This window comes from Anolis sagrei, chromosome 5 (assembly GCF_037176765.1).
Source record: "Anolis sagrei isolate rAnoSag1 chromosome 5, rAnoSag1.mat, whole genome shotgun sequence".
Lineage (NCBI taxonomy): Eukaryota > Metazoa > Chordata > Lepidosauria > Squamata > Dactyloidae > Anolis > Anolis sagrei.
The window spans coordinates 53,405,881-53,420,184 of record NC_090025.1 but is presented as its reverse complement, the minus strand read 5'-3'; the positions used below and the strand labels follow the sequence as shown (position 1 = coordinate 53,420,184).

The 14,304-nt window shown below is 37.7% G+C and overlaps 1 protein-coding gene across 6 annotated transcripts in view; it reads right to left on the bottom strand.

The window, feature by feature from the left end:
• The window catches only part of GRIA2 (glutamate ionotropic receptor AMPA type subunit 2), a 101,461-nt gene that overhangs the window by 35,755 nt on the left and 51,402 nt on the right, over nucleotides 1-14,304 (bottom strand). For all 6 annotated transcript variants that reach the window (XM_060778788.2, XM_060778783.2, XM_060778784.2 and 3 more), the window contains exons 3-4: nucleotides 12,454-12,693; nucleotides 1,397-1,593 (exon numbers count right to left, since the gene is read on the bottom strand). In XM_060778788.2, the coding sequence (XP_060634771.1) occupies nucleotides 1,397-1,593; nucleotides 12,454-12,693 (437 nt within the window). The remainder of the gene's footprint in view (nucleotides 1-1,396; nucleotides 1,594-12,453; nucleotides 12,694-14,304) is intronic.

Here is a 14,304-nt window from a genome sequence, read left to right as displayed (position 1 = left end):
AGTACAGTATCTCCTGCAATAGCTGAAGTATAGAGTATAGAGATTCTTGCTAATCTAGTCCTTTAATGTTAATGAAACTGAATGGGTTATACTCCAACTACTTTAGCATAAGTAGGCAGTGTGGATCCAAGCAAGTGCCTTTTAGTAAACTGCTGATCAGTTATATAAAAAGGCCTCTGTGTTGCATTATGGGGCTGAGTCCTGCAATCTCTGATTATCAAAAGTACACATTAGACTTCTTTATAGATCTTCATCAGCTGAAGTACAAAAAATAATAGTATCCAGCTTTGAGAACTGGGTGGAAGCAAGGGATCTTGCACAAGGCATTCTGTCTAAACATTCACTTTTATGTTCCTGCTGAAAAGCAATCCCATTTTGCGTACCACATTGTATGCGAACCTGTAGATATTTTATGAAATCTACATTTTCTGGCAATTGACCCTTCTATCCCTTCCTATCACAGTTCATTATGCTCCATATCCCTCACTGAAACTCACAGAACGCAGTGTAAGTTGGGGGGAACCAATGGAAATTAGCAGCTTTGTCCTTCCCCTCCTATATGCAGGCCATCCACTCATACAAAACATATTTACTATCTAGATGACAGTTAATACAACAATTTTACATACATGTTAAGAAATATTCTGTTTCTATTTCATCAGCATGATTTCTGTTTGATAAATCTATATTGCCATTATCTCCCAAGTATCTAAAATGGCACTAGTGAGCCCTTGATATCCACTAGGTTTGGTTTCTATCTAAGGCCCATTATGTATGTAGTAGTAAAATAGTGAACAGTAAGATCAAGTTCACTTTTTAGATTTATATAAAAATATCCCAAACCATTAATGGGGGAATTTATGGATGCATAACTGGTGGATATAGAAGACCAACTGTATCAGCATTAGCTATTAATATTGACATTTGAGTCCTGATATTGAAACTAATCAAAGCTCGGAAGAAACACATTAAAAGAAATAAAATAATAATCTGTAAAATTGTAATTTTGGGGGTGTCAAATGAGTAGCAATATGCTTCCTAGTAATACATGGGCATTTATATACATAACCAGTATTTACTCAATTATTTCCAAAATAATATTTGGATAATCATTTGGACAGGGGTTTTTTTTGCCATTTTGTATCTTACATGCTTTAAAAAATTAATTAAAAGCAAAACATTACTATGAAGAACCTTCATAGTACTTTGAGTAAACAGAGACAAGTAACAAAATAAATTATTTCTTCCCTATTACAACAAGCAAATTGCTTGTAAAAAAATGATGTTCCAAGCTCTAATCTAAACACAAATCAACCCTGATGATAAATAGGTGTTATAGCAGTACATTTCACACAGGCTTACATTGTTAGACACTGAAAAATAGAGGGTAGCAAACCTGTTCTACAATGTCGTTGACTTTATCCCGTTCACAGTCGAGAATTACTTGCCTTTCCTTTTTCAACTCCAAATCTTGAAACAATGAGCGATATGTTTCATCTTTTCTATCATTGTTAATATTCCCCACATTTATAGCAGTCACTTGCCATTTCTTTTCAGCTGCAGTATCCAGAACAGCTTGTAGTGTTGATAATCCTAAAAACATAAGAAGAGACAATAAAAAAGAGACCACTGACATCATTTCTCTAGAAACAATAAATGTCTCACTAACAATGCAAAAGTCTCCTAGCACACCTGTGCTGTTAAACAAATAGAATGAAGCGAGTGAGATGGCTATATTGGGTTTCTCCCAGGAGAAAGCAATTGCAGTATTGATGTTGCCAGAAAGAACGAATTTCCTTTGGCTGCTAAGACATCCACATGTGAAAGGGAGGAAGAAACCAGAATCTCGGAGTTTTGATACAACTAGAAAGAAGTGTTTCACAATGGGGAGAGGATAAGTGCTAACACTAACAATGCTAAAAGAGTGACTAGTGGTGCATCTACAGCACACCATAGGATTAGTGCAGTTTGACACCACTTTAACTGTCACGGCTCAAATACTATGTACAGTATATACCTGACTATAAGCCAACACGAATATAAGCTGAGGCACCTAATTTTACCACAAAAAAACTGGGAAAACTTATTGATTCGAGTATGAGCTGGGGGTAGGAAATGCAGCAGCTACTGGCAAATTTCAAAATAAAAATAGATACCAATAAAATTACATTAACTGAAACATGCATAGGTTAAATGTTTTTGAATATTTACATAAAGCTGTAATTTAAGATAAGACTGTTCAACTCTGATTATACCATTATTCTAATTTTCTTCAATGTAAATGTGCTTAAGTATCCTTCCAATAATAATAGAGTAAAATAATAAATATATCAGAGTAAATAATAAATGTAATAATAATAACAGATTCAATAAAAATGTCCAAATCTGATTAAACCATTATTCTAACCTTCTTCAATGTAAATGTGCTTACGTATCCTTCCAATAATCACCCTAGTTTATTTTAACTATACATTTTGGGAAAAATGCTGTGTACATGAATAAGGAAAAGTGGGAAAGACTGGTGCCAAAAGAGGAGGAGAGGAAGGCACATGCTGCACTGAGAGAGGAGAGGAAGGAGAGCTGAGTTGTTGTGTGGAGAGGTGAGGATCATGGGAGGAAGCATGGGGCTGAAAGAAGCCTTTCTTTCAGCCCCACGCCTTTCTGTCAGAAAGCTTACCCGAGTATAAGCCGAGGGGGCCTTTTTCAGCCTAAAAAAGGGCTGAAAAACTAGGCTTATACTTGAGTATATATAGTAATCCCAGGATTTGGACTATGGTGAGGCATCAGCACTCTTTGGCAGAGAAGGCTAAAGATCTTGTAAAACTACAGCTTCCATGATTCCATAGCATTGAGCAGCTAAAGTGATGTCAAACCACATTAATTCTACAGTATTGATGCACCCTGTGTTAAGCATGCTGAAACAAACATGATGAAGAACCTTGTGGCATCTTAAGGCCAATTTAATGCTAAAGATATAATGAGAAGAGAGAAATCAGTGGGTGTTTTGCAGGAGGACTCCCCCCCTCCCACTTTTTTTTTCACTGCAGCTGGTTATTGTACAAGGGCTGTGCTGTCTCTCCTGGTGTGCTCTCTGTCCTTGTCTACAGAAGACCCAGCAGGAGATATGCTGCCTCTCTCGATCCTGATGTGCAGGAAGGATGTTGGAGAAGGCACAGCAAGAACACAGTTTTACTCATTGCTCTCTGTGTGCTTCTCTGAAGAGGAAATGTCACCTATTGACAAACCAGCTTAACCCAACCAAGACACTTAGGATCAACAGTTACTGCCCTTTTGACTCCTCTCGAGAACATCTGCATATTTTCATTGGCCACTCCAGCACTGTGGAATGACCTGCCGGAAGGGCACTGACAGCTAAATGAGCTATTGGAATTGAAGACCCAATTGAAGGTCTATCTCTTCCAGCAGGTTTATCCAGTCAATTTTCAGTCATGAGTTTTTATTTACATTCTATTGCTACCAGGTGTTAATTTTGTATCCCATGTTTGGTACATGTTTTTGATACTGTTGTGTTTTTATGTATTTTACTGTATATATTTTATGTTTATATGTTTTGACTTTGTTGTACCCCACATCAAGCCATCAAGAGAGGTGAGCAATAATTTATTATTATTTTTTTCTAGCCTAGAAAAAGTGTTAATTTTTGTGCTTTCAATCTCTACAATTTTGAGTTAAATAAAATCACTAATCTTGTGCATACTTCAGCTCTGTCAGAACTTTGGAACACCCTCCCCACAGAAATTAGGCAATCCCCCACACTGTCCTCCTTTCATAGGGAATCAAAAACTTTGATGTTCCAGCAAGATTTTGAGAATGACTAGTCCCTAGGCCCAGTCCCTAGGTTTCCCGATAGTAGTCCGTTCTGCACTTCATCCATTTCCCCAGCCCTATAATATGCTGTTTGCACTATCCCTCGCTCAGCTCTTCTATATTGATCAGATCCATTTTAGTACTCCTGGAGATTGATATTGCTGAACTTCACCTGATGGAGATCATATGAAATGGGTTTTATGTTTTTATTTTTAGTGTGTTTTTCAGGGTTTTTGTATTTTTTGATGTTTTTATTTTTCTGTATTTGTTTATTATGTTACGGTTAGGTTGTTCTGTATTGTCCAATGTGCCTTGTATTGACATAAATTGTTTGTATGGTTTTCTTTTGGCAATGAATGTTTGCCATATTTGTTGGAAACCACCATGAGTCCCTACAGAGAGATAGGGTGTTCTATAAATAAAATTATTATTATTATTGTTGTTGTTGTTGTTGTTGTTGTTGTTGTTGTTGTTGTTGTTAGTAGTAGTAGTAGTAGTAGTAACTTAGCACTATGATTTTTTATGAAACACTCTCTTTTCATTTAGGACCTCATCAGATGGAGAGAGGGGAGCACTTCTCTCTGCTGATGGACCGGAAACCCACAGAGCTCATCATATGATGCAAGGCAACTTCTGGCAGGGCTTTGTGGGGCTCCGTTTTGGCAACTAAGAGGAAACAAAGCTCAGAGTGCCCCTTAAGGTGTTGGTTGTTACCTGACTCCACACGAAAGAAAGCAAAGAGGTGGCGGGAAAGATGGATCTCAAGGGGGAAATGATGTGGGAAGACAGAAGATGGGAAGGAACAGAGCCTGATGGTTCCCTCTGCTGTTCCATACATTCCCCCACTTTGCCCATCCATCTTATGAGGTCCTTGCATTAATTTCAATTTAGAGTGCAAATTAAGGAATGCATCCCCAATGTAAATGGAGACTCTTCTGTATAGGGCTACTGAGAGAGGGGTAGTTATGTTAGGTTATTTCATCAAAAACAAACTACCACCCACCAGAAAAAAAAATCCAAAACTAGAAAATTTTATTTTGCATAAGCTTTTTTAGATAGATCCTACTCCATCAGATGCCAGCACCAATAAAATGTTAACCAAAGCAACAATGAATGTCATGACTCTTTTGAAATTTCTGTGCAGGAAAGTGCCTACAGCCATTTGGTTTTACATTTCTTTAGAAAGAGATTTTGTCATCTTTGAGGCATAGAAGTCTGTTATTTTGTGGTTATCTCTCTTGAAAAACTGACATGGTTACTCTACATTTTTAAGTGTAAGAGCCACTAGACTGTAGTAAAAAGCATACCAAAAAAGTAAGACCATACATGTTCTGTAAGTGTAAAAATAAATAAAAAGTAATTAAAGAACTACAATTAATCTGCAAACGTTGTGATATTATTCCTTGATAAGTTATAATCACATTATAGTTTAGTTTTGCTTTAGTTATTGAAAGAATTAAATCAAACAAAAGTAACATGTCATTTGTAATGATTGTATATATCCATGTATCAGTCAACCTCATGTATAAGTCATGAGGAAGGTTTGGGGGCTAAAATTAAGGTTGTGATATGACCCATGAATAAGTCAAGGCCAATTACATGGAGAGGAGAAAGCACCAATGCAGCCACAGGAGACCAACCACATCTGGCCACATTCTAAAAGGCCAGAAACACCATTTTGGCAGGGAGAGTAGAAAAAGTTGCTGCTCCTTTTAGGTCAACCAATGAAGGACTATGCTCTTGCCTTTTGCCACTCTACTCAGAGAAAGGAACTCAACCTTCCTAATGCCGCATTGCTTTAATACATTTCCTCATGTTGTGGTGAGCCCCAATCATAAAATTATTTTAGTTGCTACTTCATAACTGTCATTTTGCTACTGTTATGAATTGTAATGCAAATATCTGGTATGATGATGTATTTTCATTCACTGGACCAAATTTGGCACAAATACCCTATACCAAAATTTGAATATTGGTGAGGTCAGGAGGGGGATTGATTTTGACATTTGGAAGTTGTAGTTGCTAGGAGTTATAGTTCACCTACAATTAAAAGAGCATTCTGAACTCCACCAAAAATAGAATTGGGCCAAACCTCCCACACAGAATCCCTATGACCAACAGAAAATACTGAAAGAGTGTGGTGGCCATTGACCTTGAGTTATGGAGTTGCAGTTCAGTTACATCCAGAGAGAACTGTAGACTCAAACTTGGCACGAGTACTCAATATGCCCAAATGTGAACACTGGAATTTGGGAAAAATAGACCTTGACATTTGGGAGTTGTAGTTGCTGGAATTTATAATTCACTTACAATCAAAGAGGATTCTGAAGCCCACCAACAATAGAATTGGGCCAAACTTCCCACACAGAACCCCCATGACCAACAGAAAATACTGTGTTTTCTGATGGTCTTTGGAAATCCCTATGACACCCCCTTGTGATCCCCATGGGTCCCAACCCTCAGGTTGAGAAACACTGTGCTAGATAGACCAACACTGATTCAACAGAAGCCTATGTTACTTTAATAAGGCATCTTCAGCTCCTTATCTTTCAATCACATTGAATCCATGTTACAGTGATCATCGAATGCCACAAGTAAATAGAAAAGTTAATTACATTCTTCTGAAACAATAGGTCTATCAGTAAGCTGATTCTTCTCATCATTTAACTTAGATGACTCCTCTGTAAACTAGCCTAAACTACTGCATTGCCACTTATTAACATTAAAATCAGTATAAATTTGATCTGAAAGATCATGTAACTATACATTAAGCCATCCAGAACAGTATGGCCTGGTAGTTTATTCAATGGCATCTAAAAGGGTGCATGAAATAAATGTTGAATTAACAGTGAGGTCTTATTGCCACCATAGTTTTCACATGTATAATTTTAGCCCCATTTCATCCTTTTTCTTAAAAGCTTTTAGCTTTCTCATGTGTGTTTCTTATTGTGTCTTGCTATTTGGATACGAAAGGAGTGTGCACCTATGTAGTGCTTGTTTCATCACCACCTATCATTATTGGAGAAAGATAAGCAAACCTTATTCACACATCCTAAGACTATCCCATCTCTGTTTACCTACATTGCATATAAATAAAGTGAAGAAGAGGCTGGGGATTGAAACATTGTAAAATTGTACCCCCTGCCATGGCAACTATGATTTTAGATAGCATTATAATTATAATTTAACCTTTGTAAGTAGCTCACAAATTGTTCTGTCCATTAAATACTAAAGTAAATGTCAAAGGGCTACTGTAATCAAACAAGTAATTATTTCTGGAGCACAGAGAGGGCCCCATATGGTTTTTACTTTAATATCTTGAGTAGTATTCCTGGAACTACATATGTCCATGTTGACTTTCCATAACCCAAAGCAATGAGTGAGTAAAGCAGGGAACAAATGTCATGGTGTATCTCTTCACTGATACGTTAATCTGTGGAACATGGGGAAATACTTCTGCAACTCAAGTACCCATAGTGAGACTGCCTGGCAAGCAAAATTAATTTTTCAAAGGGAATGACTGAAATGAGGCAATTATTTGAAATGTCAGGATGATATTTTATTTTATTGTTAAATAGATCAGTGAATTGCCTATAGGCTAGGACATCTAAAATGGTACGTTTGCCATCAAAAAACTCTGACCATGTTTACATTGCCAGAATAACTGTGGACTCACTGCTCAATTGCTATAGAGAGTACACATAACACATGGCTGTGTTTACAGTGGAACTGTTGTATTCAACCATAAATTCATGGCAGTATAACAAGGGATTTACTCTAGAGCTTCCAGGAAACTCTGGATGACATGGAGACCCACAGCTGTCAACAGCTCTCTCTATCAGTAAACAGCTCTCTCCCAGAAGTTTGCTGGTGATGTCACATTTTGGGTGACATCATTTCAGGTGCTGACAAGAAATACAACATAATTCGCATGTCTCTGGGATAGAACTGTTGCTGGTGGTGACACGGCACTGACTACATTCGTGTCCTGAGACCAGACAGCTGTGTAGATGCCAAAGAGCTCCAGGGACATTCCTAGAATGCATTGGATCAGCTCTGCGGTCGTTTATGCCAGATTTTTTTTCTAGTAAATGTAGACATGGCTTCTGCCTCCTGCCCCTAGCTATGAGACAAGAGAAGATTAAAGTTTCAGGACACATAGTATAGAAAATTCTGCTTCATAATGGTTGGGTCCAACATGTATCAAGAGGTCTTGCCCAGACCTGTCCAACAGTAAATGTCATATAATTCTTGTGAGATTTTGAACCATGATTTGTTCAACTCAAGATTTGCTAATGGTTAGGATTTCCAAATAATAGATCTCAGTACTTTGCAACTTAGAGCCCTTCTATACAGACCAAAAATGCAGGACCTGATGCGGTTTTATCTGAGGTTTCCACATGAGTACAAATCTCCCACACAAATGTCAATATCAAATTTGAATGTATTTCTTCTAATGGATTATACTGGTATGCCATTACCAGGATAAAATTTTTTATTCTCTTCCTCTAAACTCCATACTACCCATTGGGGACTAGAAACCTTCTAACTCTCTAAAGCAGTGGTTCCCAATCTTTGGTACTCCAGGTGTTTTGGACTTCATCTTCCATAATTCTTAACAACTGATAAGGGTGACTGGGACTTCTGGAAGATGAATACAAAAGGTTGGGAACCACTGCTCTAAAGCAAGCATTGGGAGTCAACAGGGGGATGCAGTGAATGAAGGAGATCAATATTACTTAGTTTCATTAAACAGTTCCAACAGTTAAAGAACCTTGTTAGGTCCCACACTTCCAATATTTCACAGATTTAAGCTGGGACACATGAAGCCAAACAATGGGCCCTTGTAAACTAAATACTGTGTGCCTGATCTGGCATCCTGGGCACTGTATTGGACCACATGGAAGTTGGGGAGGAATTCCCTTAACTGTTTTGGATGCAGGAGGAAGTCCTACTGCCCAGCAGAACTGAACATGATTTAGTGCCATTGAGCAGCCACCCTAGGGGTTGCCCCTGTCACAGCTGTCCCCAGTCTCAACACTCCACTTTTCTTGATCTATGAGTGTAGCTGCCTGAGCCTGGGGAATGAAGAAATGATAGTCAAGACAGCTGCTGCTAGTTCTAGTCAGGAACTGGACCAGCGGTAGTCACATCCCCCAAATTGGGGGAAAGCTTGAATTCCAGGTCAAAATTTGGGTTTCCCCTCAAGTTAGCTTAATTCAGGGAAAGACTGCGTTAAGCTAGAAGCCCCATGCAGTGTTTAGCCACTGCGATGTTGATCTACATGCACACTAACCTAAGTAGTCAGTACAGATGAAGCCGAAAACAGAGTATGATCAAGACAGAAAAACTGCTAATGAGGAAAAACACAAGCTTGAGAAAATGCCACAGTTTGATTTTGTCTAAGCCTACCTAAAAGAATGGGATTTATTTATTTATTTATTTACTATATTTGTATACAGCCCCTCTCAGCCCGGAGGCGACTCAAGGCGGTTTACAGTTGGCAATCAATGCCCCACAAATAAAATACAATCAAAAACTTTACATATAATATCAACCATTGTCCACCTGCTTCTGTCCCCTCCCCAACCGCCAGCAAATCACTTCTGTATTTTCAACTCTGTTTGTAGCAATTGAAGCAACTGATGACAAAGGGTGAGGGAAGAAACAGAGACATTGGTTTGACAGAGGATGAATCAGGACTGCGTGTCCCCCTTTCAAACCAGTACAGTTAGGGACTATGGGATCCTAATTAAGACATATAGGTAAGTATGTATTCTTCCTATGTACAAGAAAGAAAATGCATACAGAAGTACATATGGAAGATGAGATCACCTCCTTATTGATTGCCTTTTGACATCAGACAAACAATTCAGAAAAAATGTGATTATGCTGTGACAGAGTTTGGAATTGGAACTATCCTATCAAATTTGATTTGTTGTTGATCCACTCCACTGGACTTCATGCAAATCTACATTTGCCAATGAGAACTATATTATATTTGAAAGGGAAAATAATAATAATAACAACAACAACAACAACAACAACAACAACAACAACAACTTCATTCATATATTCTGCCTCCATCTCCCCAAAGGGACTGAGGGCAGCTTACATGGGGACCAAGCCCAATATAAACAGGTTGCAAAGTAACACAATTAAAAATAAAACTATCAACTATATTAAAACAACAAAACCAATAAAATCTAAGACATCATAAAACACAACCAAAAAACATACAACCAATGGCCAAGAAAAGTGGGCATGTACTCTAGTCTTATTCCGGCCCAGCTTACCTGTCCAAACATATCTCCCCTTATGAACCATCTAGGATTTTAAGATTGTCTGGGGAGGCTCTGCTCTCAATCCCACCTTCTTCGCAGGTGAGTCTGGCAGGGACAAGAGACAGGGCCTTCTCATTGGTGGCCCCTCAGCTGTGGATCGCCCTCCTTAGGGATATCCTCCTTAGGGATATTAGAAAGTCAGGAGGGATTTAATATCCTTAGGGATATTAGATCCCTCCTGACTTTTTTTAAAAAAGTCAAAACCTGGCTCTTCGAACAAGCTTTTGCAAATGCAGCATAATAGGTAAATATGGAACTACTGAACGGCTTAGACGATGCAACTGGAAAATGAGTTTAATAAGAAGATGCTGATGATTATATGTTTTAATGGTTTTTTCTATGGTTTTATATTATGTGCTAAATGTTTTTATGTATTTTATGTCTGTTGTGGCATCGAATTGCTGCCAACTTGTAAACCACCTTGAGTAGATAAATAAATATTCTCATTGCTATGTTTTGAATGCTTTAAATTTATTTTAATTTTAATTAGTGCTATATTTCAGAATAATAATTTATTAAATTGCAAACCCTTTCCTCCTATTGTGATAGGTTTTAAACTGTGTTTTCATCTATGCTTCAAGCTCTCTTGGGTTCAATATTGGGGGGGAAAGGCAGAACATAAATAAAGTTAACCATGGAGAAAATGTATTCATTGTGTATTTTGTATGCACTTCTCCTATGCATATTTGTATGTATATTTTTGTATGCATGACTTTCTTTAAAAACAACAGAAAGTGCATGGCAACATTTGGGAAAGCATGAAGTGAAAGATAATTGTGTTCCAGATTGCCTATTAGTTTAGGAGTGCAAATTAGATGAGCTCATATTAAAATGGATTTCTCCTCCTTCCCTAGGCAAAAGTCAGTGAAGAAATATTAATAAAGATTTGCTTTGTTCACATGCCTTCAACCCATTATGTCTCCCCTCAAGTTAGTTAGAATCATTATTTTCATGCATCAGTTTACTGACCTCACTTAAAATTCAACAGATTCGTTTGAAGACTGTTCTTATAAAACTATCAGCAGACCTTGTTTCTTACTCTTTCTTCCTTTTCTCTGTTTTACAGACCGTTCTGCTTTGTCTACTTTGAATCCTGTCTTGGCTTATTGTACAATGCTGTTCACCATGGAAAAGCATAATTGCAAGAATAATGTCTACCAACAAAAATGTTTCAACAGTTGTTCTTTTTAATCATAGCATTATTTTGTCAATCCCAATGGGCTTAAAAGTAAATAATGAATTTCTGATTTGTCTCAGGCTTCAGTTGATAAGATTTATTTCCTTCTAAATAGCTGGAAACACAGTATGTATGTTCTTGGTACTTCTACGGGGCTTTTTATTTTGGCATCTGGTTGAAATGTACTTCCAGGGTTTTGAAAAAAGAGTCATATGGCTTGATAAATTCCTTAATGTGCCAATTAAGCATTCTGGAGTTGTAGTTCCCAGAAGTGAACTCAAAAATAAACACTGGTATAAATGTCCTTCCTTTCACAAGGCAACTGTTTGTGTCTTTTAACAAGAAAATGCTTAAGTGATAAAAATGCAGTTATAAATAAATGCATGTTGTGGCCTTGAAAAGGACACCATGTAGAACATGGAGCACTCAGTGGCACAATGGGTTAAACCCTTGAGCCAGCAGGACTGACGACCAATAGGCCGGAGGTTTGAGTCCGGGGAGAGCGCAGATGAGCTCTCTCTACCAGCTCCAGCTTCCCATGTAGGGATATGAGAGAAGCCTCCCACAAGGATGGTAAAACATCAAAACATCCAGGCATCCCCTTGCAGATGGCCAATTCTCTCACACCAGAAATGATTTGGCCATCTGCAAGGACGTTGCCCTGGGGACACCAGACATTTGATGTTTTACCATCCTTGTGCGAGGCTTCTCTCATGTCCCTGCATGGGGAGCTGGAGATGACAGAGTTAGCTCAACCCACTCTCCCTGGATTCAAACCACTGATCTGTTGGTCAGCAGTCCTTCCAGCACAAGAGTTTAACCCATTGCACCACTGGGGGGGGGGGGGCATGATTATGATAATGAATAATATTAGAAAAGCAGGGAATAACAACAACAACAATGGCGACAATGATGATAATTATAGAAAAAGCAGGGAAGAGGAAGAAGAAGAATCTCAAAACATTGTTTCTGCGCCCTCTCATCAAATGCCCAAGGCCAAAAATGATGTCCTCTGTTATGCTTGGCACATGCAATGCCTCTTCATCATTTCAATTAGGTTTGCAGTTCAAAATTAATCTCAGTAAGTCATAAATAGCACCTTACCTCTGTCACTGTCATAGAGATATGCAAACTTGTTCCAGTCATAATATTCAATCAAGCTCAGAAGTGCTCCCTTGAGGTCTGGCCTCATCTGGATGACAAATGGGTGTGTTCCATCTGTTGGGAAACTGGGGGTAATGAAGGATACATGAAGGGTTCCACAAAATGATGTGATCGTATTTACAGACTTCTTGTCGTAAAATCCAAAAATAGCAAAGACTCCTCTTGAAAACTGGGAGCAAACTAGAAGAAAGAGACAAAAATATTTTAGACAGTGAAGTTGCAATATTGGCAATATTTTGAAAAAGAGAATATATTAGCAGATAAAATTATGATATGGCAGAGAAATGCAGGGACTTTCTAGCAATCTCACAGAGTGAAGACATTATTGTATGGATGTCCTATATTCTCTGATAAAGTTCAATGTTCTCATCAGTGACACTTTGAGAAATGCCATAGTTGTTCTATTAATTATTATTATTAACTTTTGATACGACACACACACACATACACACACAACCTTTCTCCCCATTGGGACTCAAGGTGTGTTAATCCCCATTTATATCTGCCTGTCATGAATCACAATAGTGGTGTTCTGGAAGCAGGCTCCTCAAATCAAGTGATTTGAAGGTCCAACTCAAAATCACAAATGAGAACCATATGGTGGCATGTAAAAATGTTGTCTCAGCACAAATGAGACTGAAATGCATTTTGTAAAGCTTGCAACTTTATCAAGGGCAGGAGAAAAACTGAAAGTCCAATTAATAGTGATTACTCTTCTGGCTCTTATTTCACCTTGATTTTGGGATAGGTGCTTACATACATGAATATTATTATCATTATTTATTTACTTTTATCCTGCTTTTCTCCCACAAATGGGACTCAAAGTGGCAAACAAAATGGAAAAAAACAAACAAACTACATAATACAAAAACCCATGAATACATGTAAAACTTAATACATTTTGCATTTCTTATAGCACACTTCTGGTATAAAAATACACATGCATATAAGGCACATATACATTGCAATAAAATCATCTGTAGAAGTAACTATTGCATATGCAGTATTTCTCATTATGGGTTTCCACCCAAAACTACTGTTGGAAGAGAGAGAGAAACTAAATTATATGTGATGTGTTGGTTAATCTCCCTTAACATTCACATGCATCTTATAAAAGTTAGTTGCACATGAAATCTTGTTTTGCATCATATGGTTTTCTTTTTACTCTCAGTATTATTATTATATTATTATTATTTTTAATGTCATTTTGATAATGTTGTTATAGTCTGTTTGTTATAGTCTGTTGTATATGCTTTGATTTTATTGCTGTATTATGTTGTCCAGGCTTGGCCCCATGTAAGCCACTCCGAGTCCCCATCGGGGAGATGGTGGTGGGGTAGAAATATTATTATTATTATTATTATTATTATTATTATTATTATTATTATTTTATTATTGCAGTAAGACCTCCGTATCCCCAAGAAATATGTTCTTGATTTTACAATGGAAACAGGAAACCAGGATAATAGGAAAGCCTACTGAAATTAATGATATCCACTAGAAATTACCCTGGAACTGCCCTGAAGGACCTAGAAAATTCAGAGAAGTACCCCTGTAGGAATTTGCTAGGTTCTCCAAGGTGTCTCTATGGCCCCTTCTACACTGCCATATAAAATCCAGATTATCTGCTTTGAACTGGATTATATGGCAGTGCAGAAGGGGCCAAAGAGAACTGGAAGGGGTGCAAAACAAAATCCTGATTTTCAAGGTTCCCAACTGCATGGATAGCAAGAAAATGAAGACATGGGTAGAAGGCTACAAAATGATATGAAATGTGCATGTAACACACAA